Here is a 25,989-nt window from a genome sequence, read left to right on the forward strand (position 1 = left end):
ATCCAAGATGCTCTAGGCGATTTACAAGATAAAATTGTAAAGGATAAAAATACATACATACAAATATTGATAAAATTAACATAGATTAAAAGCTCTAGTAAAGAGCCAGGTCTTGAGTGCTAGGGTAAAAGGCCCTAACTCACGCATGGCTCTCATATAGGGCGGCAAGGCATTCCATAAGGCAGGGGCAGAAATAGAAAAAGCTCTGCATCTGGTCCTTTCCAAGTGCACTTCTCTAGGACCCGGTACATAAAGTAAGTCTCGTTGGGATGGTCGTTGCGACCTCCGATGATGGGAGAAGGAGAGACGGTCCCTAAGGTACGATGGGCCCTGGCCGTAAAGAATTTTAAAGGTCAGAACTAGCATCTTATATAGACCATGGTAATCAGTTGGAAGCCAATGCAGATGCTGCAGCACTGGTGTTATATGGCATTTCATGGGTGTTCTTGTGAGTAGCCTGGCTGCCGCATTCTGAACAATACGGAACTTTCGGGTCGTGGACATCGGAAGGCCAACATACAGGGCGTTGCAATAGTCCAGCCTAGATGTGACCGTGGCATGGATTACTGTTGCCAGAGCCTCATCAGATAGATAGGGTGCCAGTTGCCTCGCTTGTCGTAGATGGAAAAAGGCCAGTTTGCTAGCAGCAGCGACCTGAGCTTCCATTGTCAGCTGCGAATCCAAAACAACACCCAGGCTCTTAATGGTAGGCGAAGGAAATAGGGCAGCACCATCAAAGGTGGGTAGCAAATGGGTCAGACCAGTCAAGCGGCCATGCCAAAGAATCTCAGTCTTCGCCGGGTTCACCTTCAGTCTACTAGCACATAGCCAGTTCGACAGGGCCTCCAGACATAAGGTGAAATTGTCTGGTATTGACGTTGCTCTAGTCTCCAAGCGCAGAAGGAGTTGGGTGTCATCCGCATATTGATAGCAATCTAGGCCGAAACTCCGAGCCAAACTAGCAAGGGGTCTAATGTAGATGTTGAAGAGAAGAGAGGAGAGAATTGCACCTTGGGGTACCCCACATAGGAGGGAAGATCTGTCAGAGACTTGATCCATATACTCCACGCATTGGCTCTGGTTTTGGAGAAATGAGTTGAACCAATTGAGGGCCTGACCACGAATTCCAGACATGGCGAGATGGTGAATCATTAGATCGTAGTCAACGGTGTCAAACGCTGCGGTAAGGTCGAGAAGTACTAAATTTATTTGTGATCTTACATAGCTAATTTTAGTAAATGAGCCCCCTAATGAAGAAATTTGTCTCGGTAGAGATAAAGCTAATAGCTTTATTTACTGCTGTAGGTGACAACAACCTCTATATAGCAGGGCAAGAACACATGGTGGGCTCAGTAGATGATGAGCATTCCTCAGTAGAGATCTTGAAACAGACTGGATGGCTTTTTCTCTGGAGTGTTTTTGTTGTCTAAGCCTGCATGATAGAGGATTGGCTCAAACATCCCTTGCAGTCTCTTCTAACTCTTTGATTCTATCCTCTCTCCCCCTGATAGCAGGAAATCCTACCCTGCTCCTGGTGATGGGTTCAGAAAGAAGCAGGAGTAAGATACTCCTTTGTACTGTGTCTTATTTCATCATAAATCCAAATTAGACAACAGTATAAAAAGATCAAAACTTCTCCATGCCCCACTATACTTATAATAGATTAAATTAAACATTTCAGAATTCTCAATAGATACAATCACTTTATACAACAACTTTAATATGTTTCAGAACTGTATCCTTTCATTATTCTCTCTTTCTGATCCAAAAAACTTTTCTGATACCCCAGGCGAAACTAAATACTTTAGAGTAACATTTAAGCACAGTGTTTCCTCTCTTTATCCTTCTCCATAAGGGACAAAGAACAAACATGTTTTAAACTGTGCATGACACAAAACATGGAAAAAACAAGGATGGATAAACTTTCTGCTTATCCATGTACTATACATTCCTTTTGTTGCTCAATTAATCTCATTAACCTAAGGCATTTTAATTAACTTTATTGCAGTCAACTCAGTCTGCTCATTTTTTGGAAGATTGTTTTGAGAGATATAATAAGAATTAAAGCTAGTCTGAAATTCTCTGGACTCATTAACAATCCAAAAAGTAATTAGCAATGTCTCAATGTGGCATGTGTATACACAAACATGTATGCCTCTCGGTTCTCCAAACAACCTAAGAGGAGGTTAGCTTATGCATAGGACAGTATGCTTATAATTATATTCCCCACCAAATGATGGTTTCCATATAAGTTTAAAGTTGAAAGCATGGCATATGTTCTGCACTCATAGTAAGACCCCTGTATCTAAGGGGGACACCTTTGTGTCCAGAATAATTGAAACCACGGATACAGCCAAGTGCCATTAAATTACCTGACTTCTGCTCCTAGCATACCATAGAGCTGACCCGGAGGACCTAGAAATTCATAGAGAAGTATATTTCCTGGGAAATTGTTAGGACCTCCCAAGTGACTCTATGATAACTTCCAGGGAAGATTAATTCCTATAAACAATTTATCTGATCATCTCCGCTCCCCCCGATGTGGGTAAGTGAAATGGGTTCCATGATTACGGGAGCTTTGCTGTATCTTTCCTTTGTGAAGAATTAATGTATTCTAAACAGATCTCATACTCTTGGGAAAGATTTTTTCCTGGAATCTTATGTCCAGATGGTATCTGAAAATCAGATTCTAAACCATACATCTTAAACATATGAGGGATCATTTCAAACTGTATAACTATGATTCCATTTTAACTCCCACTGCAAACTTTTATGGAATCTTGGAATTTATAGTTTCTAGATCACAGCCCTCTAAATATCTCCTCTCAATTGCCAATTCCCGGATTCCATAGGAAGCAGTCAAAGGAGTTAAAGTTGGAATCATAGCAGTATAATTATGTGGTGTTAAAGCACCCAAGAAATTTTGTTCAAGTTCAAAGGAGGAGGAGGAGGATGAGGAGGAGGAGGAGGAGGAGGAGGAATGTATTACCCGTTTCTCCCTGTGGCTTAAGGAAGTATTCCTCTTACAGCAGATAAGAGGAAATGTGACCCTCCAGATGTTGCTAAATTATTATTTCCAGCATCCTTGGCTGGACCTGATAGGAGCTGAAGTCCAACAACATCTGGAGGCTATACATTCTCCATTCTAGTCCTGGAGAACTCATCACTTGGTTACATTGTTTGGGGGTTTGCTACTAGACTGCTAAAGAAAACTTGAAGACCAACATTTTTACACTTCTCCCAACAGAACCCCAGTCCTTTTAAAAGGATAACATATTGGGGTGAAATGGAGTATTTTTTTTTAATCTCAGGTCATTATATTGCATCCATGTTATGACAGGTGAGGCCATTTGCTGTCACCAAATATATTCTATATTACTTTGTGCCACCACCTCTAACATATATGCTACCGCTTACCACGTGAACAAAATGGTTGTGTATTTGTTTCAGTAAAATAACAGGCTGGTTACTTAAACAGAGAATGGTTCTTTATCTTGACTTCTTCAGAAAACTGTTCCTTCACAAAGGAACAAAGCAGGATTTTAACACAGTCCTCCCTTTCCAGAAGCACTAAACTTAAGCACTCTATCCCCTAGAGGCTCTCTTCAATATCTAGCACCTGTACCCGGCTAATTTATCTTTTCCCTCAAAGAGGTTTCTCATGAACAGCTCCCAAACTCTTCCTTCCTTTCCCTTCAAACTTCACTCCCTAACTGACTCTCTGTCTGAATAGCTCTGTCTCACTGGCGCCGCCTACTTCCTGTTGTTAGGCAACTCCCTCCAATTCCATCAGCCAATCAGACTCCACTACCATATATGGAGCTGCATGATCACTCTTCCCCTTGCCTGGTTTTGCCTTTCCTACCAAGTCCTTGATCTGCCTTTACACACCAACTGTGCAAGGTAAGCCAATCCGTTACACATGTCCTTTAGTAGAAAGGCTTTTGTATTCCCTGCCATTTGTTTTAGACTTCTGGAATAAGAAACATTTTTTTCTAAGAGTAACCTCTTTAGCTGCTCTTAGAGAAGACTAGTATTTCTAGAGAGAAGGCTAGCATCACTAAATACCTAATATTATGGCCAGAGAAGAAATGATGAAGACCTCAGGCAGGAGCAGCAGCCCATTACTTTAGTTACAGTAATGTCCTTTATAACTGCCAAGACTCCTTTTTTCTTATTATCCTTTTTGGAAAAAAATAAAACTTGTCAAAATAAGGCAATTCATAAAAATTCTGCAAAATATCTATGGCCTTCTACCTTTATGGCTCATCTAGTGCTCTAAAACAGATAAGGAGATCTATTTGATTAGAAGAAAGATCACCCATGGTAGCCATCCAAGTCCCAATGGGAAGTCCACAAGCAAGAAACTTTCCATTCATGTTCTCCAGTAATTGGTAGACAGAGGAACACGGCCTGTGATGCTGGAGTTAATATGTTATTGCTGCTGAATCCTCTTCCATTCAAGGGATAACCATTGATTCTAGTATTACGAGGGACAAAAATCCTTGTCTGTTTCCTTAGTAGCATGCATAATTCTGTATTACTCTATCATGTTTTGATTCCTTCCTGAATTTTTATTCAAACACAGAATTTCTCCCCACCCCCGCAAAAAAGCCTCATGGAATTAAGATGTTCATTCAGCCAATTGCAACATCCTCAAAGTTGCCTTAAGGTCAGTAACCCTCAACACATGCACACACGCACACATTTCCCAATTTTTTATATATATTTTTTGGTTTTGTATCAGTTACCACTTGTGTATGTTGCATCACATTTACTTCTTTTAATATCCCCTGGTTAAGTGAGATGACCTTGGAAAGTTGCCTTCAAACAAGATGCCTTCACTAGACCTTTTTATATGAATCATCAGAAGGTATTCAAATACACCTGTGTGCAAGGATCAGATATGAGCCAATCCTGCAAGAATGTCGATCAATGGTATATGCATATGTCTGAATATGGCAGACATTGCTTAAAACCACACGAGGAGTTTACAGGTACATGCGCCTAATATTTGTCTACTTTCTCTGGAATTAACAGGAGAATCTATACCATAATGTCTCTTGCAGTTACCCTCTTGTTCATAACTGCTTTGCTGAAACAAGCAATTTTACAAGTAAGAGAAAGATGCTGGTGTTCATGCAAACAGACATATGTATGGCATCTGCAGGAAGCCAAAACTGTAAATTTATTTATTAGCTTACATAAAAATAGAAAGCAAAGAATATGGCCATATCGTATCAACAGCACTACCTTTTTGCTGGGATCTGGCCAGAATTATTCTTCACACAGAAGACCTTCCTCGTCTGCATACCCACTCCACATGTTGCCTCACCATTCCAGTTAACACTAGCATTCAGAGCTGTTATCAATATATTTTCTGAACAGGAGCTCCACAAAGATGTTTCCCAGTAGACCAAGTTGCAAGAATGTTCATTACACAGACGGTACTCTTGTAGTGTGCGAGTTGGAGGACATGGCTTTCCACCTGTATGGGATGAAAGAAGTGCATTTTGGGCTACTGTCTTGGCATCTTTTTCTTTCATGACACAATATATAGCCTTCCTATACTCACACACTGCTACCATATCACATCAAGAGGCAGAGAGGTGAGAGAATGGTGAAGGAGCTATGTAACTAATCTAGTATACAATCTTCTGGGTCCTATGATACATGGTAAAATCTCTGCATCTTGGGGATAGATTCCTGAACTTACCATGGAAACAGGCAACATTGAATAATAAAAATGCCATTCAAATGAATGGCTTCTCTCAGAAGAGTCACCTTGGAAGACCTCAAAAATCCCTTGAGTCATGTTCCCTCTAGGAATTTGTTGGATGCTCCAGGACACTTCCATGGCAACAGAAAATTTAATAGTTATTGTATATACTCCCCTATAAATCAACCCCATGTACACATTGATAGAAGGTTTTAGGACCGCAATTATGGATGTTGATAAGATCCACTGAGAAGTCGAGGGTCATTCCATGAAGAGGGGAAAGCACCAATGTCACCTAAGGGGAGCAGCCACTCCTGTCTGCAGCCACCATTTCCCCACTCTGGCATTCAAAAAGTGGTATCATCATGGAGACAGTAGAAGGAATTGGTGCTTCTTTTAAGTTCTCTCAAAGATGAACTAAGCTCTTGTCTTTTTTACTATTCTACTCTGAAAAGAGTGTGAGCTTTTCATAATCAAAGCAATTTATTCTATCTGGATGCTATCCAATGCATGATGGGAGTCCCTCTTGACAAAGATATGTATATTTTTCATTATATTCTCTTTCTATGAGAACTTCAAATTGTTGAGAAGATATGGTTTCATTTCCAGATTTTTAGGACAATCTTTTGGGGGGCATGGAAATAAAACTTTATCAGCGTCTCCTTTAAAATTAAATATAACTCCTCCTTTTTCATATTTTACATTTACAAAATATTATTTGGGAATAATTGAATGAGTATTTAACAATGTTGCATCTTCTCATTGGTCTCTGCAATGCTTAAAAGCTACTATTCTATAGAAAAATGATGGCCCAACAAAAGACAGAAGCCATACAAGTTTCCATTAAAGTCCATAAATGAGGTGAAACATTACAAATGGACAACACTGGAGTAAAATCTAATAAAAAGAAGCAGTATATTTTAGCTGTTATATTCCTTTTTCTCCTACAAAATTATGCTATGAAATATTTAATGTACTATTCAATATTTAACTAAAGTATATACGTTTTAGATAATACACTATATTTCAACAGGAAAATGCCCAGTCCTACTTAACATAGTTTTTCTTCTGTATTCTTAGTGGGCTTTCCGGGATTTAAAGATCGAAAGTTACATTCAATATTACTTGGAACATGCATCATCATTTAATTAATCCCTCTATGTAAATTTATCTTTTTGAAAAATCCAATATTCTGATGTATTAAAAAGCTTCATTAAGTCATGACTTCAATGTTATCAGATACAATTTGGCAACACAGAGGATTAATGAGTATTTGTACAGAGCTTTGTAGGTGCAATTTTTCCCCAGTGATAAGGATTATTAATTAGTATTATTACAATGGGGTTGGAAGCTAATCCAAATGGCTCTTCAGGGAAATGTGAAACAGGACACAGCCTTGGAAAGCTAAAAACTAGAAACACTGCATATCATATCCTACTATACACACATCACATTTTCCTGCTCAAAAACATGTTTTTGATTATTCTAGGCTTCACTGTTCACAAATTCTTGATTCTGATTTTATTTTATAAACTGATTATTATATTGGGCACTATTATTGAGCTAAAATTAAGCATCCATATTATGGAAGGAAGACAAAAGTGGATTTTAAGAAAACTGTAAGAGGAATAATTTAAGGAACTTACAAGGGTAGGTATGATAGGGTATCACAGTGAGTGGCGATGGAAGCTCTAGGTAGTGGGTTCACGGGTGTGGGAAGGAGAGATAGTTGTGTTTGTTGTATTTGTTACTGTCATTGATGTATTTTGTTGGCTTTGTTCATAACTTTTTGTACTAGTTGTAACTGTTATATTAATATATATAATTAAATATTTTATTTAAAAACAATTAAGCATACATCTGATATAGTTTTAAAATTTCAATACTTGTGACAGATTAGTCAAAATATATGTCTTATATAAATAAGGAGGAATGTTCAAGGCATTGTTCAAAACAGTTTGTCAGATAAATCATCTATTGCATACATTAGATTTCAGTCTTCTGAGCATTATCTAAAGCCTTATCTAAAGAAAAATGCAATTCTTCAGCTATGGTATGTTTGTGGTATGAGAATGCAAAGTGCTACAAAATTAAAAAATGCTCCATAAATCCAGTTCTATCATTAAACAGAGAAAAGAGTCTTTCCAGTGTCATGGAAAGGCAGCAAACTGTTGGTTATTTAAAGTATTATTTTATATACTCAATACTGAGGAGAAGGATAAAAGAACTGGTGGAAGCTATTGAAGCAGGTACCAAAAACAATGTATGCAGTTTTGGATAGTACATAAATAATACATGAAATTAATACATGTATCTTGAACAGCAGATGTATTATGTGCTGGGTAGGAAATACTGGCTCTCAATAAATAAGGGTCAATGCCAACTGAGATTATTTTGTGCAATTCCTTGTGATGTCTCAGGAAAGCTGCAAGGAGGCAAACAAATAGCCACAAGAGATCTGCTGTTCACCTTCTCCTGGCAATGCTAGTATAGATCTTGTTCTGATTTGTCTCCCTTCTGAATTTTTACTGGAGCATGAGTGGGAACAAGATGACCACTGTGACCATTCAGCCACAACACAGTCCATTGCACACGGCACTTCACAAGTCACCATTTTTGAAGTTGAAGGAGGGTCTTCACACAAATCCTCTGATACATCTTCACCTAAAAGCAGCACATAGAGAGAAAAATATCTGGGTTAGAATAAAACCACTTCAAAAGTAGTACAATAGTATCAGTGGAACATAACTTTTCTACATTTATTTTACACTGAGAAATGTTCCTTGTTTGCAATCCAATATTTCTCTATCACAGAGGATCAAAAACCTCCAGAGGCTGTGTTGGTATTTTTGGACTGACTTCTGACATCTGCCTTTCTTATATATACAACACTATGAGCAGAAGAAATGGGTAGGTCAACTTTGTTGAAATGCACCCACTTTTGGCTTACGTTACTTGTATATTATTGCTCCTCATTCTTGGACCTTATAAATTGTGTTCACATTGTGCAAATCTGCATGCTTTACCAACTTCTAAAGACCCACAATTCTTTATTATTGAGACTATTGGGAACTAAAGTCCAACACATCTAGAGTGTGACCTTTATTTTAACATTTGCTCTAAAGGTTACATTAAATGCACAGCTATCACCAAAAGAAACCAAGCACTTTCATTTATATATAGCCACCACGAGTTCACAAAAAAAACACCTACCAATAAAGTTATCATTAATAAGAATTAATAAATTACAATGCAGGGACTTCGTACATCATTATCTTTCATTTCCCCCCCGGGTAACTAATCATAAAGATTAAAATCAGGCAGTCTTTGTAGAAACTGCCTTATCTAAAATACAAATATATCCATCCTTCATGAGGGGGGAACTTCACTTGTCGGCGTACTCTGTTTGAATACTATTTCCTTTCATTTGAATAAACTGGATAATTTGGTAGAATATCCTGCACATTCTCAATTTCCGGTAAAGCTTAGTGACAATACAATCTCCAGCATAAAGACTTTTTCTTATACCTCCTATTCAGAACTGCCAATGGCCATGTTAATTAATAAGTTAAAATTAAAATTCATAATTATCTGTCATGAAATTTACAAATATCTTTGCAGTACAGAGACAAATTACAATGAAAATGAAGATATATCTTTAATAGATTAATTATTGTTCAAGCAGAGACAATATCATTATCTAGCTGCCAAGCCATATCAAGCAGCCATTGGTTTATCAGACTTTTGTCACATTTCCACCCTATAGTCCTTTGGTGAATTTCAGAAATCCCTGATTAGATATCAGGAAATAGAACAAACCCTAATAGTTTTCTCATTTCAGTACATGCTAGAAGAGGAAAGAACACAGATTCACTAAAAATAACCTTCAAGCGATTATTCAAAATAATTATGTATGGATTGAGTCTCCCTTATCCGAAATGCTTGGAACCAAAAGTTCTATATTTCAGATTTTGACGTATTTTGGAATACTTGCATATACATAATGAGATATCCTGGAGGTGAGAACCAAGTCAAAACACAAAATTCATTTATGTTCCTGCAGATAAATGTATATACATTTTAATTATTTTGTGTATGAAACATAGTTTGTGTACACTGAACAATTTTGGATTTTGGAGTACAGTCAAAGTTTTCATTATTCTTGAAATTGGGACTGCCATTATAAGCATTCACATGACAGACCCATTCTCAGAAGGTGGAGGAAAGCCAGAGACCACTGCCTGCATTGTGTCTAGCTCCCAAAGACTGGGCTACTGTGTTAAAATTCATATGCCAGTCCTATCCTAAGAAGAGAGAAAGGTGGACACAATACAGTGAGGACTGTCATCTTGCCCACCTCCCAAGGATGAGAATGATGTGCTTGCATGCCAAAAATGGAACTGCTGTCTGAACATTCACACAGCAACATCATCCTCAGGAGGAGACCATCAGTGAAACAGATACTTGCATGTCACTTTACTTACTATGTAGATTTGGCTCTTTTTCTTCTTCTGGTGTGATGTGAATGTCTGTTTTGTCTCAGCAAAGACAAAACTAGAACATAGAAGTGCTTGGCACACAGGAAGACAAAAAGAAGATGGATTGGCAAGGTAACTGATGTTACAGGTGCATGCAGGGTCTGTACCTTCTCTGTGTGCCACATGTTTCCGTTTCACCCAGTACGTCCTTTCCTTTGTTTGGGTGAAACTGACACTTGTAGCATGGAAGAGGAAAAGGAGCTACAATCTGCAAAGTGAAGTGACATGTGGGGTCTGATCCTCCTCCTCTTGCCCATGAGACCAGAGCATGCCCCCTCCCACTGAGGGCCACAGTGTCAGTAACCCATTTCACTTGCTGGGAATGTGTGCATTCCCTTCTCTTGTGGGGATAGGGGACTGCATCTCAGCTCCCACAAAAGTGGAAAAACAACTGTATTTTGGATTTTAGAATTCTGAAGAAGGGAATCTCTGCTTGGACTACAAACTGAACAAGAATCTTGACTACTTTATGTCTGTGTAAACTCCCAGAGTGGAAGCGGAAAGTACTATCATGCAAAAAGAAGGTCAATATTGTGTCCTCATGCTCTATCCACAACATCTCACCCAACTTCTCAGAACTATTGTGGATACATGTTCCCTTGCCCCTACAGCACTTACAGGGGCAAGCAAGTACAAAGAGGCACATTTCTTCCCAAACACAGGTGAAATAAAGTTCACAGGACAAATAACCATTTACAAGTACCCTTCATTGACCTAGCATCTTGAGCTCTGTGGATTACCTGGGAAGGAATCCCACTGAACTTTGCAACACACCAAAATACTTGGAAGTTACCCTGGACCGTGCTCTGACTTATAAGAAGCACTGCTTGACTATCAAGCAAAACGTGGGTGCTAGAAACAATATCATATGAAACCTGACTGGCACAACCTGGAGATCACAACCAGACACAGGGAAGACATCTGTCCTTATGTTTTGTTACTCTGTTGCTGAGTACACATGCCCATTGTGGAATACATCTCACTACGTTAAAACAGTGGATGTGGCTCTTAATTAGATATGCCGCATTATCACAGGATGTCTACGCCTCATACCACTGGAGAAATTATACTGTTTAGCTGGCATTGCACCACCTGACATCCACTGGGAAGTAGCAGCTAGCAATGAACGGACCAAGGCATTGACATCTCTGGCCCACCCCCTGTTGGGATATCAGCATGCCAATGCCTTAAATCAAGAAATAGTTTTCTAAGATTTACAGAGATATTTGCAGGAACTCCCCAGCAAACGAGAGTCCAAAAGTGGCAGGCTAAAACCCAGAACCTCAAGCCATGGCTGATTCTGAATGAGAGACTCCCTTCTGGGCACACAAAAGACTGAGCGACTTGGAAGGCACTGAACAGACTGAGCTCTGGCACCACGAGATGCAGAGCCAACCTTAAGTAATGGGGCTACAAAGTGGAGTCCACGACATGCGAGTGTGAAGAAGGCCAAACCACAGACCACCTACTACAATGCAGTTTGAGCCCTGCCACTTGCACAGTAGAGGACCTTTTTATAGCAACACCAGAGGTACTCCAAGTGGCTAGCTACTGGTCAAAGGATATTAGTGTAATGCCAGGTTTTAAAACTTTGTTAGTGTTTTCAAATACATTACAACTTGTATCCTCGGTTCACTTCTGACATGATAGATAAATAAAATTGACCCACAACACAAGACACACATCATCTCCCTTTTCAGCAGCTATACTGCATTTGCTACAATCCTTCACCCTAAATGCCCCTTATTTTCCAGAGCTAATATTGTCCCACATATTTCCTCTACATAGAAACAGAAATCTTCATAATTCCTCATTTAAACAACAATGACTCATGATGGTAAAGGAAATGGGCATGATTTCTTAAATCTCAGACTCTGTGATACTCTGGAGAAAATCACACACAAAACAGAAACATATACAGATATATAAAAGGGGCAATGAAAGAGATTTAAAATATGGTTAATTTAACTATACCCTGACTCACTGTCCTGTCTGAACTATTTTTTTGATCACATTCATTTTTATTTTCAATGTTTTTTCTCCAGGCTTAGGATATTTGCAAATCTTTTGTAAATGCAAGACAGACTCAAATAATAGCCAATTGTTTTAAAATGGAATGGAGAAGGCAATAAAAGCAAGAAACACATCTGGAGAGGAAAACCATCACCTCATCAGAAACCAGAACTGTGCTTCTCATGAAGCTGCCTGGCCTATAATTATAATGCAAAGTGTAAAGATTTCAGTTGCTTTGGCAAGACAACATGGATATAGCGGCTTGCAAATAAGACAGACACTCAGGCTGCCAGTGGAAGTGCTTAAACCTGTCAATTGTGAAACAGTAATTTCAACATTTATATTCCTAAATGAGGACAGCCTCATAGTCCCCGAGGTGTAAATAAAACTTTTCAAGCATATTATGGAAAGGAACAGAGAAAATCAAGAAGGCAATCATGCTACACAAGATGCTTTCATACACACTCACACAAATCCCCTTCCTCCAGGACTTGTCTTTGCTCATCAAACAAATCTTGACTTGTCTGATCACAGTATTATTATTCTAGCCAGCTGAATGATGAAAAATATTCAAAATCCTACTCTTCCACGCAGGCCTCTTCTCATGAATGAATATCAGTCTCCTTCTATGACATGTCTGGCAAGATTCCCTCACTGCACCTACAACCTGTATTTAATCATTCTCTTGAAATGGCCCATTTCAGCCACAGCACTCTGGGTGTTCACATCAAACTGACAGCTGAGTAAGCCAGGAGGAGGGGAGAGAAAGAAAAAATCTTAAGCCTCACACCAATTATATGCTTCTCTCTGTAAGTCATTCAGCTATTACCGTCCTTCACAAGGATTTTGACAGCCTGCCTGTGTGGCAGCCAACACACCACATCTCTAAGAAGTGGGGTCAAGGTGGAAATTGTAAGAACCCCTTCAAAGAAAAGCTAAGACTGGAAGATTTCAATACTTTAGATTACCCAAATGGTTTTCACCATTGCTCTTTATGGGAAGAGTAAAATATCCCATTTTCTTTCAGAGCATACAGCAGCCAGAAGACTTATTTCCATCCTTTCTTTTTCAGCCAAGATGTAACAGGTTACCTGTATTTAATGCTTGTCAAAATGTTTCTAGATTATGCTTATGGGACAGCTGATATGTAGTACTGGAGGCACCTGAGTTGGCCTTTGGGGGGGGGATATATATTGTATTATCATGTAGACAAAAGTGAAACTACTAAAAAACAGTCAGCCTTGAAATCCTGTCCTGTCTTAGCAGGAAAGGAAAGAAATAACTCTTTCATCTACAAGTGATATGTATAGCAAATTCAGATCTTGCTAAAGAAATTGGAATTAAGTGGTTCTTAGGTTTCAAGTGATACCAAGCAAACCTGTTAAGAAAGGGAAGGATAAAGTTAAGATATAAGTAGCATTAACAAGTATCACCATGTCACCTGCTTCAGCAAATGTTACCAAAAAGTTTGAGAATAATTTCCGAAGACATGTGGGCTGCCTGCCAAATAAATTATAGAAAACATTTGTTTAAAAGGAGACTATTTTGGAAAAGGTAAAATGGCTAAGAACACTAGAAACACTCTGGAACTCCCTCCCCAGGGAGATTAGGTTGGCTCCCTCTCGATCTTCCTTCAGGAAACAACTGAAGACTTGGATGTTTCAGCAGGCCTTCGGAGATACAGTCATTAATTAATCAGCCCCAGAGGGTTTTAAATAATCTATCCTGTATTTATTACGGTCTTACCTTTTATGTGTTTTTAATGTAATTTTTATCCTGTATTGTTGTTTTAATTGATATATTGCATTACTGTTTTATCTGTTTTATATTGTGATTGTATTATGTTGCTTATATTTTGTCCTTATGTTGTTTGGGCCTCTGCCCCATGTAAGCCGCCCCGAGTCCCCATGGGGAGATGGTGGCGGGGTATAAATAAAGTTTATTATTATTATTATTATTAGAAATATCATAGAGAGTAATACTTCACAGTCCCTGGCTCCCAGCGTAATAGCATTTTCCCTTCCATTTTTGTACTAAATTTTACAATAGGCTTTATGTTATGCTGGAACACGATATGAGTTCATGGTGACTGAAACATAGCAGCAGCAGCTAAAACAAAACGTCCTGAGAAATGTTTCTGAACTTATCTAAATGCATTTGGCTTACTTCAGAATTTTTCAAACGTTTTGCCTGACTGACAATATCCAGATTTGTCTCAAAAATTTACCTTGGGAAGAATGTGATGACAAGCCTACCCTTGATACAAAATATTACAGGAGTTGTGATTTTACGCAAAATGACTGAAATATGCTCATCCTGGGTTAGACGTTTTCTCAACATACTTCACATATTTCAATATTTGAGAGAGTGGCTCTCCCTATATGTGTTTTTCGAAGGACTAATGTCTGCTGATGGATCTCCTGTGTTTCCCACCATTTAGATGTACATACCATGCTTAGGGAGGGTCTTCTCAGCCATGGTACATTAATTATGGAATGCTTTCTCCTTGGAGGCACAACTGTTACCAACACACTTTTCATTTAGGCACAAAAAAAAACCTTGGCCTTATTCAATTCATCTCAGACACAGACTGGATGTTCCTAAACCTCCCAATGTGAAACTTGCTTTAATTTTGAAAGTTCTTTGGAAGAGTACGTGCAAGTTCAGTTCTACATCCTTACTACTGAAGGTCCAAGGATTGAGTCAAAGGCCTCATGAGAAAAAAGAGAGAGAGATATCTGTAGAAGAAAAGTGTTTCAAGGAAGAAAGAAAAGTTGTCTATTTCATGGGCATTATGAAAAAGGACCAGGGAAGAGTGTATAAATTTTAAAATGGAGTGAAATATTTTGGGCCATTGACTCCTATATACGAGGGTTATCCAGAAAGTTCATTACGTTTTGGAATTAAAAATAAACAAAGTATAGGAGAAAACATTTACCATATGCAGTTGAAAGCCAGACCCAAATACCACTTCTCAACATAGTCCCCACATAGTCCTCAGCTGTCAAGTGGTGTGCTCAGCTTTCCGCACGATCTTCCTCGATCACTCTTTTGTTTTGCAGAGGAAGGTGCTCTTCTAAGGTTTTGCAAGAAGCACACCTTTCCTGTCCCAAAAAACCTTCCTTGCAAGCATCTGCAAAACAAAAGAGCAATCGAGGAAGATCGTGCGGAAAGCTGAGCGCACCACTTGACAGCTGAGGGAAGGGAAGCCAGCCTGGTTCAGGATGCAAGCCAGGCGGGAATCTTGGGGGGGGGGGAGAGCTTTTCAAACACTTTTATCGCTATGATAACTACCTAGATTTCAGTGGGGGACTATGTTGAGAAGTGGTATTTGGGTCTGGCTTTCAACTGCATATGGTAAATGTTTTCTCCTATACTTTATTTTAATTCCAAGACGTAATGAACTTTCTGGATAACCCTCGTAGATTAGTCATGTGCATTTGGAACTTACCTTGTTCTGTTTTGTGTCCTGGCTTTCGGCAAGGCCCTGATCCATTTTTGTCTGACCTCCCAAAATCAGGTCAGACATTTGTTTTTTGTTTTGTGGAGGGAGAGTAGGCGGCGGGCAAGGCCACAGCACCAGCCAGTGTTGCTCAAATGCCCAGGAAGGAGCCAGGCAAAGGGAGAGGGGAGGGAGGTGCAGGATGACGCAGCCACCCCCAACCTCCCCCCCTGGCCAGACCTGTGTGCATAGGCCAAAGCCTACACCCATAGGCCTGGGAGCTTTGAGTCTACAGGTGCAGGCTTTGGGCCTATGCACCCAGGCCTTGCAGGGCCTACAGCTGATTGATCTGAAAGGCAGACTTGGAGCCGATACCAGCACCTACCTGCCTTTCATTTTGATTGCATTTTTGCCATTCTGTTTCATGCCATCCAAATGGACGGTACGAAATGGAAACATGGATGAAAAAAATGGGACAAATACTGCACATCTCTAATATAGCTACTTGCTTTGCCTCAAATAAACACAGATGACATGCTTACTCAGCAGATCAGCAATGATGTAGCAAACTGAAAAGTGGATCTTCTCTATTGACTCTCTTTGGTTCTGCTATGCCAAGAGAGATTGAACTATATATAATTTTGCAAACCAAGGCCTGAAAAACAGAAGATCCTAATTTGCACACAAATGACTCATACAACACTTTTGTATCTCCTAATGGCATACTGTCCATCAATATTACTCCTTGAATCCATTCATGTCGCCATGTAAAATAATGAAACAGTCATTAAAATACTATGCCTGCTATAAAATTTTATATCTCATTTAAATCTTGGGAAACAATGCCAATAAAACTTGAATAACTGCCTGTCTGTAACAAAGATGTTAGTAGACAGTAATAAATTTACAAATGGGGAGAGATATGGAAAGCAAAGTTGCTATTTGGAGGCTTACTAATAGCAATTCTAAATCTTTCTGGATAAACAGTTTTAAGAGAGGAAAAAATATTCCCACAGACATTTAATTAGCGAATGGAAGAACTGCATTTAAGCACTTCAAAACAATAATAATAGAAGTTAGGAGTGAAAGACTGATTTGATATAACCACTTATAATGTACTCAACTCTTGCTGATGATCTCATTGATGTTTTCCCCTCACATTGAGACACTAAATTCTAATAAACCAGAGTACAAATGTCTACCTGTCCCTTTGCATGACTCATTAGAAGGATTATGTCACACTTCACATACATTTGGGACTGTAGCAAAGTTCCCACTATCTCATGCCATTACAGGAAGTCTCCAGTAGGCCAAAGTACCTTTTAGCAGGTACACAAACTCTAAGATAGCGTCCATGTGCAAATAAAACCCATGTTCAGACAGATTTTGCCATTAAGGACCAAAGGGAATCACTAAGGGACAGCTATTGCTTTCAAGCCCATTCAGGACACATCTACATCTATTGGATAAATCTAATGCAGGGGTTCTCAACCTAGGGTTCCCAGATGTTTTTGGCCTACAAATCCCAGAAAGCCCAGCCAGTTTACCAGCTGTTAGGATTTCTGGGAGTTGAAGGCCAAAACCATCTGGGGATCCCATGTTGAGAACCACCGATCTAATGTAAAGGATTCCAGTGCTACTTTGATGCAAACCTGGAGTGTTCTCGGGGCCCTTTGGTCATCCACACACAGGGCCGGTTGGACATATGAGGCTGCTGAAGCGGCGGCCTCGGGCGCTGGCTGCTAGGGGCGCTGTCGAGGCGTCGACAGCAGCCCATAGCGCCACAGCAGAGATCGCCCAATCCTCCCTTAGTTCCTGGACGCGGCCGCAGCTCGCCCTGGCGACCTGCGGCCGCGTCCAGGAAGGGAGAATTGGGCAAGGAGGAGGCAAGTGGACAATATCAACGGAAAGGAGGGAACCGTGAAAATGAACAAAATCTGGCAAACAGCATTTTAAAACTCTAAAATCAGGACAGTAAATAAAGAAACACACTCTGAAAACGGGAATTCCAGACATGAAACAACCAGGTAACACCTCCCAACAAAGGATTCCCACAGGTAGGAATCAGCCAGACCTTGAAGCTGCAAGGCTTTTCACTGCTAATCAAGGTGATTAATTGCAACATTCACACTTGCCTCCAACAGACAAGAATTCTTTCTCCCACCCTGGACCTTCCACAGATATATAAACCTCTCTTGCTTAGTGTCCAACAGACCTCACAACCTCAGAGGATGCCTGCCATAGATGTGGGCGAAATGTCAGGAGAGAATACTTCTGGAACATGGCTACGCAGCCCGAAAGACATACAACAACCCTAAAGGGTAAATGTTTTCCTCCTGACATTAAGTCCAGTCATGTCTGATTCTGGGGTTTGGTGCTCATCTCCATTTCTAAGCCAAAGAGCCAGCGTTGTCCGTAGACTCCTCCAAGGTCATGTGGGATGACTGCATGGAGCGGCGTTACCTTCCCGCTGGAGCAGTACCTATTGATGCACTCACATTTGCATGTTTTTGAACTTCTGGGTTGGCAGAAGCTGGGGCTAACAGTGAGGGCTCACTCTGGTCCCCCAATTCAAACCTGCTGCAGCCTTTCGGTCCAGAATTTCAGCAGCTCAGCGCTTTCACATGCTGTGCCATCAGGGGATATTATTTCTTAAAGGTTGTGAATATACAATATTTCTGATTGTTTTTTTTTTGTCTGTTAGAGGCAAGTATGAATGCTGCAATTAGGAAAAATGATAAGGATGTAATGGCTTTGCAGATTTACAGCCAGGCTGTTTCCTCTCTGAGTGAATTTTTTGTTGGGAGGTGTTAGCTGGCCCTGATTGTTTCCTGTCTGGAATTCCCCTGTTTTCAGAGTGGTGTTCTTTGCGATATGGTATGTGCTTCTGTCGTCTGTGGCTGTGAGAAAACAGAGCATTTACCAGACTTTGATGATGGGAATACTTTGTTGGGAGGTGTTAGCTGGCCCTGATTGATTCATGACTGGATTTCCCCTGCTTTGCTACACCCATTACAATGGTCCACGCTGGCGTGGCACTTCTGAAGGACAAGAGTTCACTTCCTGAGAAAGGAAGTGTCTATTGTCCTGGGCCTGCGTTCTCCCAAACAAAACTGATCTGAAGCTAGTCCGAAGTCTGAAAAATCTTCTGAAGAGATATCATGACCAGGAAACCTTTGTGTAGTACTTGTAGACTAGAAATAACAAAAAAATTAAAATTGTTGCAAAGTTTATTAAAATATTTATTTATTAAAATGCAAGATTGGTGTTAATTCTATGTAATGTTACTATATGAACATAATGTTGTTAATAAACTTCTGGTTGTAAGGTAAACTCTTTTATCCATTCTATTCACCTCTACCTTCTACCTTTTATTTCTCGGTGATTGGGGTTTTTTTTGGGGGGGGGGGCACCAAAATCCTGTTTCGCTTACACTTGAAAATTTCCTTGGGCCAGCCCTGTCCACACAGCTAGTTGGTCTGAAGGCGCATTGAGATCACTGCTAGCAAAAAGTTCACCCCCAGAGACTTTCTGATGATATTACATTTCTTGTCACATGGTTCAGCACCAGAAATCACAGCTCCAGGAATGTGTCATCACCAGCAAGTCTCTACGAGAGAGCTGCTTGCTGCAGTCGTACAATGGTGGCCATATTGGCACATTGAATGCGTGGGATCTAGCCCGATCCAACTATTCACACCTCAGAAACTGCAGGATGACTTCAGAGCTTCCAGGAAGTTCCTGAATAAATACCATGTTCTGTATATGCAGATTAACTGCTGGATGTAGCAGTTATGCAACAAATCCAGCTGTGCACCATATGGACTCCCTGCAACAGCTGTAGCGAATCTGCCTTTTTTTGACCATGTACACATGGCCTAAGTGAGCTACCCAGAAATTAATTAATGAAATTAATTAATTCAATATCTTGCTTTTTCCCAATGCAGGAGCCAATTTCAACCAACCTTTGGAAATATCCTGGGGAGCTCTACTTATATTATGAAAAGTTATCAAGTCAGTATTGCCATTATACAACAAAAAAAAGACTATTCCAGAAAGTAACTAGTCTTTATGTTTTCTTAAAAATATCAGCGTTACGCACTGCACTCCTACCCCAAACATATTTTTCATTGTCAACCACAATGTCTCTGCAAAGGCCCATGAGACATTACTGCAGAGATGATTTATGGCTACACCATGCCAATCCTTCCAAATGTGTCCAGGCATTTCAAAATCTTTAAAATCAGGTGTGGAAATGTCCTATGTACACATTGGTGTTACTGCGTCCATGTCTATATGTCTATCTATCTGTCTATCCATATATTCTGTACCTTGGAATAGAATAAAAAAGTAGGAAACTGTTGTTTGCTCAGGGCAACTAGGTACAAGAGATGTGAGGTAAATACCTAGAGAAAAGTGTATTTCCATGCCATTGAATCTGCATTTTAGCTAAGTCAACTCTATGAGTAAAACTACATGAAACTGCAGAGGCAAAACAACGAGCTACATCCCTCCTCCTCCTCCTCCTCCTCTACAAAAAAGTAAATGAAAACTAAACTCAACAGAGGCCTAGCACATGGAATCCTTTCCCCTCTGCTGGAGTCTCAAAGTTCAAGGTAAAGCACCCTGTACCTGTAAAATGCATTGCCAAAAAAAGATCCCTTCAAATAAATGAATAGGTTTGAAGCAATACAAACTGCAAGCATAAATTGCAGCTCCAGGTCCCAAGCTGGTTTCAGGCTACAAGCAGATCGTAGCTACAAGCACAATGAGACCTAGATCTAAACAGGGTTTATCATTTAATTTAAGTAAAGAAAAGGAAAGTGCATCGCCACTGGTAACAACTTTGTACTTCAATGACTAGATGCAAGGATTGGTTTCCATAATTTCCTCTCAGCCTGGCTTCTGTCTTCGCCTATTTTGGCTTTCTTCTTTCCTCTCTTTTTCAGATGTTAGAAAGATTAGCTTTTGTAGCTTGATGTCTTCCACATGTTTTTGAATATAATTACCAACAACCCACAACAAGTGTTTGGCTAATAATCAAGGATTACAGAGTAACCTAACTTGCATCTCTCTCAAATGCTCTTTTTTATATACACTATATCTCACAAGTGGTACTTTGAAAGGGCTGCCTTTGGACCCAGTCACTTCTGCCTTTTTTATTTCCTAATTTTTACATCATCTTTTGCCCTATCATTTTTCAAATTGGTAATCTGGTGTCCTAACTCTCACTTTTTCTCAACCTTTGATACTGGTCTATGGCGGCTAATTGCATTTCTTCTACTAGGGGCCGGGCTTAGCACATCAGGCTAAACCGCTGAACTGCAGAAAAACCCTGCTGATTGAAAGGTCAACAACTTGAGCCTACTTCAGGGGTGAGCACCCACCATTAGCCCAAGCTCACCTGCCCAACTAGCAGGTCAAAAGCAGAAATAAAGGCGCCCTTAAGGACATCTATCGGAGGAAAGCTACTTGGCATGGAAGATGGATCAACAGCCCCCCCCCCCCCCCGGGTCATGGCCAGACTCAACCACAACCTCCAAAAATGTCAGAAGTTGGGAAAAATTGTCCTTTCCTCTGTTTGTGTTGTCTGTCCTTGTTAATTGTATAATTGGCATTGAATGTTTGTTGTATGTGTGTTCCATTAGCCGCTTTGAATCCCCTTCAGAGTAAGAAGGGTGGGGTATAAATACTATAAATTTATTTATTTATTTATTTCCGGTATTTCTACCCCGCCCTTCTCCCTTGGGGGACTCATGGTTGTCTTCTCATTTGTTGAGCTTATTCATTTCTTGTAATTCATCCTCAATAAATTTCTGTTTCTCCCACTCTAAATCTTGAAAAATTTCAAAATTCACAATCCTTAGCAGGAATATAACCTGGGCATCACTGTTTGTCTTCTTCATCTTCTACTTGTGACAAAAAGTAATAAAAGTAATAAAAGAGTTTAAAAATTCAACTTCATTAGCAAAAAAAGACTAACTCGTCTCGAGATTTTGGATTTTGAGGTAGTTGCATCCAACACAGTTCTACCTGAATATATTTTGCTTTTCTAACCAGATTCCAAACCATAAGAGGACCTCTCGACCGATCAGTATATCAGTATATCCTTGGTATTACAGTAGAGTTTTTATGTAATTATTATGTTTTAATGCACTGATCTGTATTTTAATCTGTTGTTGTTTGGGCTTGTCCCCATGTGAGCTGCCTCGAGTCCCTTCGGGGAAATGGAAGCAGGATACAAAAATAAAACTATAGTAAAGTCTCACTTATCCAACATAAACGGGCCGGCAGAACGTTGGATAAGTGGATATATTGGATAATAAGGAGGGATTAAGGAAAAGCCTATTAAACGTCAAATTAGGTTATGATTTTACAAATTAAGCACCAAAACATCATGTTATACAACAAATTTGACAGAAAATATAGTTCAATACGCAGTAATGTTATGTTGTAATTACTGTATTTATGAATTTAGCACCAAAATATCACGATGTATTGAAAACATTGACTACAAAAATAGCTTGGATTATCCAGAGGCTTGGATAAGCGAGTTTTGGATAAGTGAGACTCTACTGTATTTAATGATTTATAATAATGGCACAGGTTTCCAGTTTTTCGTTCTTTCTTTACTTGTTTGAGACAGAAACAATTTCTTAGACATAAAGAACTCTTTCACTTCAACTGAGGATGCAAAAACTATTCCAAATTTTTCTTCATCTTTTTAAGACATTAAAAGGCTTCAAGGAACAACAAATTTGGGTGCTTTTTTGTTTTGTTTTTTGCATTTAAAATCTCTTAATAATAACAATAACAATAATAACAACAACAATAATAATGACAACAACAACAATAAACTTTATTTGTATCCAGCCCTATTTCCCCATTGGGGACTCAAGGTGGCCAACAACATATAGTTGATGCTGTATAATACAATCAACTAATAAAACATACCATAAATGGAATAAAAAAACCACATTAAACATCGACATCAAACAATAATGAGACATTACCACCAAGTTAGACAACACATTAAAATTACATTTTAACTCAACTATTGTAACAAGACTTAAACATTTTTAAAATTAGTAAAAAAAATTAAAAACTTTAAAAATCCACCTCTTGATGAATGCCTTGTTTTTTTTAAATAACTAGCTTGTGAGAAAAAAGGCTGAATTTCCTCCAAAATACTTTTGTATAAAAATAGAAAAATGTTTGGATGAAAATGGAATGGAATTTATAAAATTCTGAAATATGAAATTAAAAATGAATAAAAATCTCACCTGCTTGATTCCTTAATACCCTCTTGTTTCCAATCTGTGGGTGTGGGTGTGCACATGCACTCTCATATACCTGAGATAGGCAGATATATACATATACAGTGTCTCATGTAAAATGAGATACTATGCTGTAAAATAAATGTTATCTTTCCGACGTGATCCTGTTTTGCCTCTGAGCCCGGAATTTTAATTACATCATTAATAATTATGCCACAATTTATGGCCCATACTGTGTGATACCTAAGGAGGCATTTAAGGAGTATTAAATATAAACGCATTTTCAATCTTCCGATAACTGGTCTACTGGTTATATTATAACAGCCATCAGATCTTATGCACAACTCAGTTATGATGGAGTCTATAAAATCATTTACTAGGAGGTATCATTTATGATGCTATAAAAAGGAAATAAGCCATCTGGGAAACTATATTTTGTTTTTGTTTTTTGCAAGTTTAAAATGGTAGAAGATTCTTAAATTCACTCAAATCTCCCTTTGCTATTACCACATTTTTTGTTTTAAAAGATTGAATCATAGACTTTTCTAGGCTGAAATGAAAGTGAAGCCAAAATACCATATCATTTTTTTAAAGTCAACTGTTCACATTTGAGGGTTTGAATTTAGCAGATCTGATTATTCATAGATTTGATCAATATGTCTTCTATGAATTTTTTGGTCAGCTGAAGCTGCCAAACATTGACCACACAGTCACTGAAAGACCCAGAAATATGTTATTTCTGGAAAAAAAAATAGGGGTTTATCTGCAGCTTTTCTACTTTTGTAAGGACCCTGCACCCCTAATCCCAGAATGCATTGTATTCTCAAAAACAGATAAACTGCACTTGACTGATATGCCCTGTAGTATTGTTTACATACGACCCCAGACAACTTCATTAAAGGGATATAGCACTAGTGGTTATGAATATAAGATATCAGGAGTTTAAATATCAGTTCCACCAACAATCAACCAGGGAAATTTATCACACAAGGCTCATAATGTGAGCTGCAGCTTCCCCAACTATGAATGGAATCACTTAACCTTGCATGACATCATGTTATTCATCCCAAACCAATTGGCAACTTATCTGTAATCAGTGCTTTTCTAAATATAGGAAACTCCCATTTTGAAGGAAGAGAAAGTACTTTGAAGTAGTGTTCAAAGTGTTTTCATCTGTATAGTAAATGTAAAAGAGCACTAGCCATGACTTTGGGGACTGTGATGTACAAGAAATGCCTAGAACATTTTACCAATTGATTCTGCCTACAGGAAGATTTCTAGACTAATTTGCCAGGTGGGAACATTACCCAAATAATTTCAAAGGTAGCACACACATTTCTTGCTTCTTTACAGTTCTTCAATTCTGGCAAATTACTACTCACAGGAATATTTCAAGGCAAATGCAAACAATAGTATTTTAAGAAGTCAATAAAGATAAGGAGCTGGAAAATACTACCAAAACCTCCCTTTGGGCTCTCTAGCTTTCTAATACAGTAGAGCCAGGACCCCATGCACAGACCACCTAGAGTGGCTTACAAATGGTTAATTTGATATTTCCCTGCTCTCAGGCTTGCAATCCATATAGGAAAGAACACATAAAGAAAACAGTGTGATGGTGGAGGTGGGCATTTGGTCTAACTGCTGTTAGCTGTTCTACTCTTTTTCAAAGGACAGAGCAATGGCAGTTGGAACATAGAGGAAGAGCCTCTCACAAGCTGCTGGAGCCAAGTGATGATGCAGCTGGGTCTAGTAGCTTTTCTGTTCTTCAGCTAGAGAAGTATAAATTGCAATGGCCAGAGCAATGGAACATGGAGAGATCCTCTTACTAGTAACTGAGGTCAAGGCATGATGGAATAAAATCCCATCCATATTTACTCAGAAGTAACCCACTGAATGAAATGGAACTTGCTTCCAAATATGTTGGGTGCACTACTGCTGTCTACTTTCCACCTCATCGTTTGGACCAATTTGCCCGTTGTATGCAGCTTCACCTCTCTTTTTGGCATGGAGACCATCACACGATGTAAAGGGATTTCTGGTCAGGCTCTGTGCCAAAAAGGGAAGTGAAGTTGCACACGCTGCTGCCGTGGCAACATATGATGTAGTAAAGAACAGGCATAGTCCATTCAAATGTGGTCAGACTTCGGCGCAAACAGCTCATATTCCAGGGCGACCCCATTCTGCTATTGATGAGCACACCATCCAGCAAGTGGAGGTTGCCATTTTGGAAATTCGCTGCATAATCTTTTGCCACCTAGCCCAAATTGTCAAGATTAGTGTGGGGTCCATGGGAGAAAAAATCATTCAAAACCATTTTCACATGCATATGGTATCTGCTTGCTGGGTTCCCTGGCTGCTCACACCTTTCTAGAAGCAGGAATGAGTTGAATGCTCTCAGGCTCTATTAACAATGTGCCATGGAAACCAGGAGGACTTTGTCAACAGACTGATCACACAGGATGAAAGCTGGGTCTATCACTATGATCCTGAGGCTAAGGTCAAGTTGATGCAATGGAAGTATCATGACTCACCACTTCCAAAGAAGGAACGCGCCCAACTCTTGCCAGGGAAGATCATGCTCACAGTATTTTGGGACCACCACAAAGTAGTACTGATGGATTTCTTAGCAAAGGGTACCATGATCACTGGGGCATACTATGCTTCACTGCTGCGGAAAATGCAGGAGGCCATCAAAGCCAAGAGACATGGCATGCTCACCAAAGGTGTCCACCTTCTGCAAGACAATGCACTAGTTCACAACCACACGTTGCCCAAATGGAAGCATTCTTCTGTGGCTTTGAAATTCTACTGCATCCCCCTTAGTCACCTGACCTTGCACCATTGGATTTCCACCTCTTTCCAAAAATGAAGCTATTTTTGAAGGACAAGCATTTTTCAGATGATGAGACTGATTTCGGAAGTCACAACGTGGCTTTTGGAGCAACCTGTCAACTTCTACAAGTGAGTTGTTTACGGTTGCTTAAAAAGATGGGAGAAGTG

General features: G+C 39.4%; 1 protein-coding gene across 1 annotated transcript in view; it reads right to left on the reverse strand.

The window, feature by feature from the left end:
* thsd7b (thrombospondin type 1 domain containing 7B) overlaps positions 1-25,989 on the reverse strand; it is a 629,413-nt gene that overhangs the window by 239,035 nt on the left and 364,389 nt on the right. Inside the window, exons 8-9 of the mRNA XM_062966810.1 lie at positions 8,189-8,383; positions 5,254-5,488 (exon numbers count right to left, since the gene is read on the reverse strand). Of these exons, the coding sequence (XP_062822880.1) occupies positions 5,254-5,488; positions 8,189-8,383 (430 nt within the window). The remainder of the gene's footprint in view (positions 1-5,253; positions 5,489-8,188; positions 8,384-25,989) is intronic.

The sequence above is a fragment of the Anolis carolinensis genome, chromosome 1 (genome assembly GCF_035594765.1).
Source record: "Anolis carolinensis isolate JA03-04 chromosome 1, rAnoCar3.1.pri, whole genome shotgun sequence".
Classification (NCBI taxonomy): domain Eukaryota; kingdom Metazoa; phylum Chordata; class Lepidosauria; order Squamata; family Dactyloidae; genus Anolis; species Anolis carolinensis.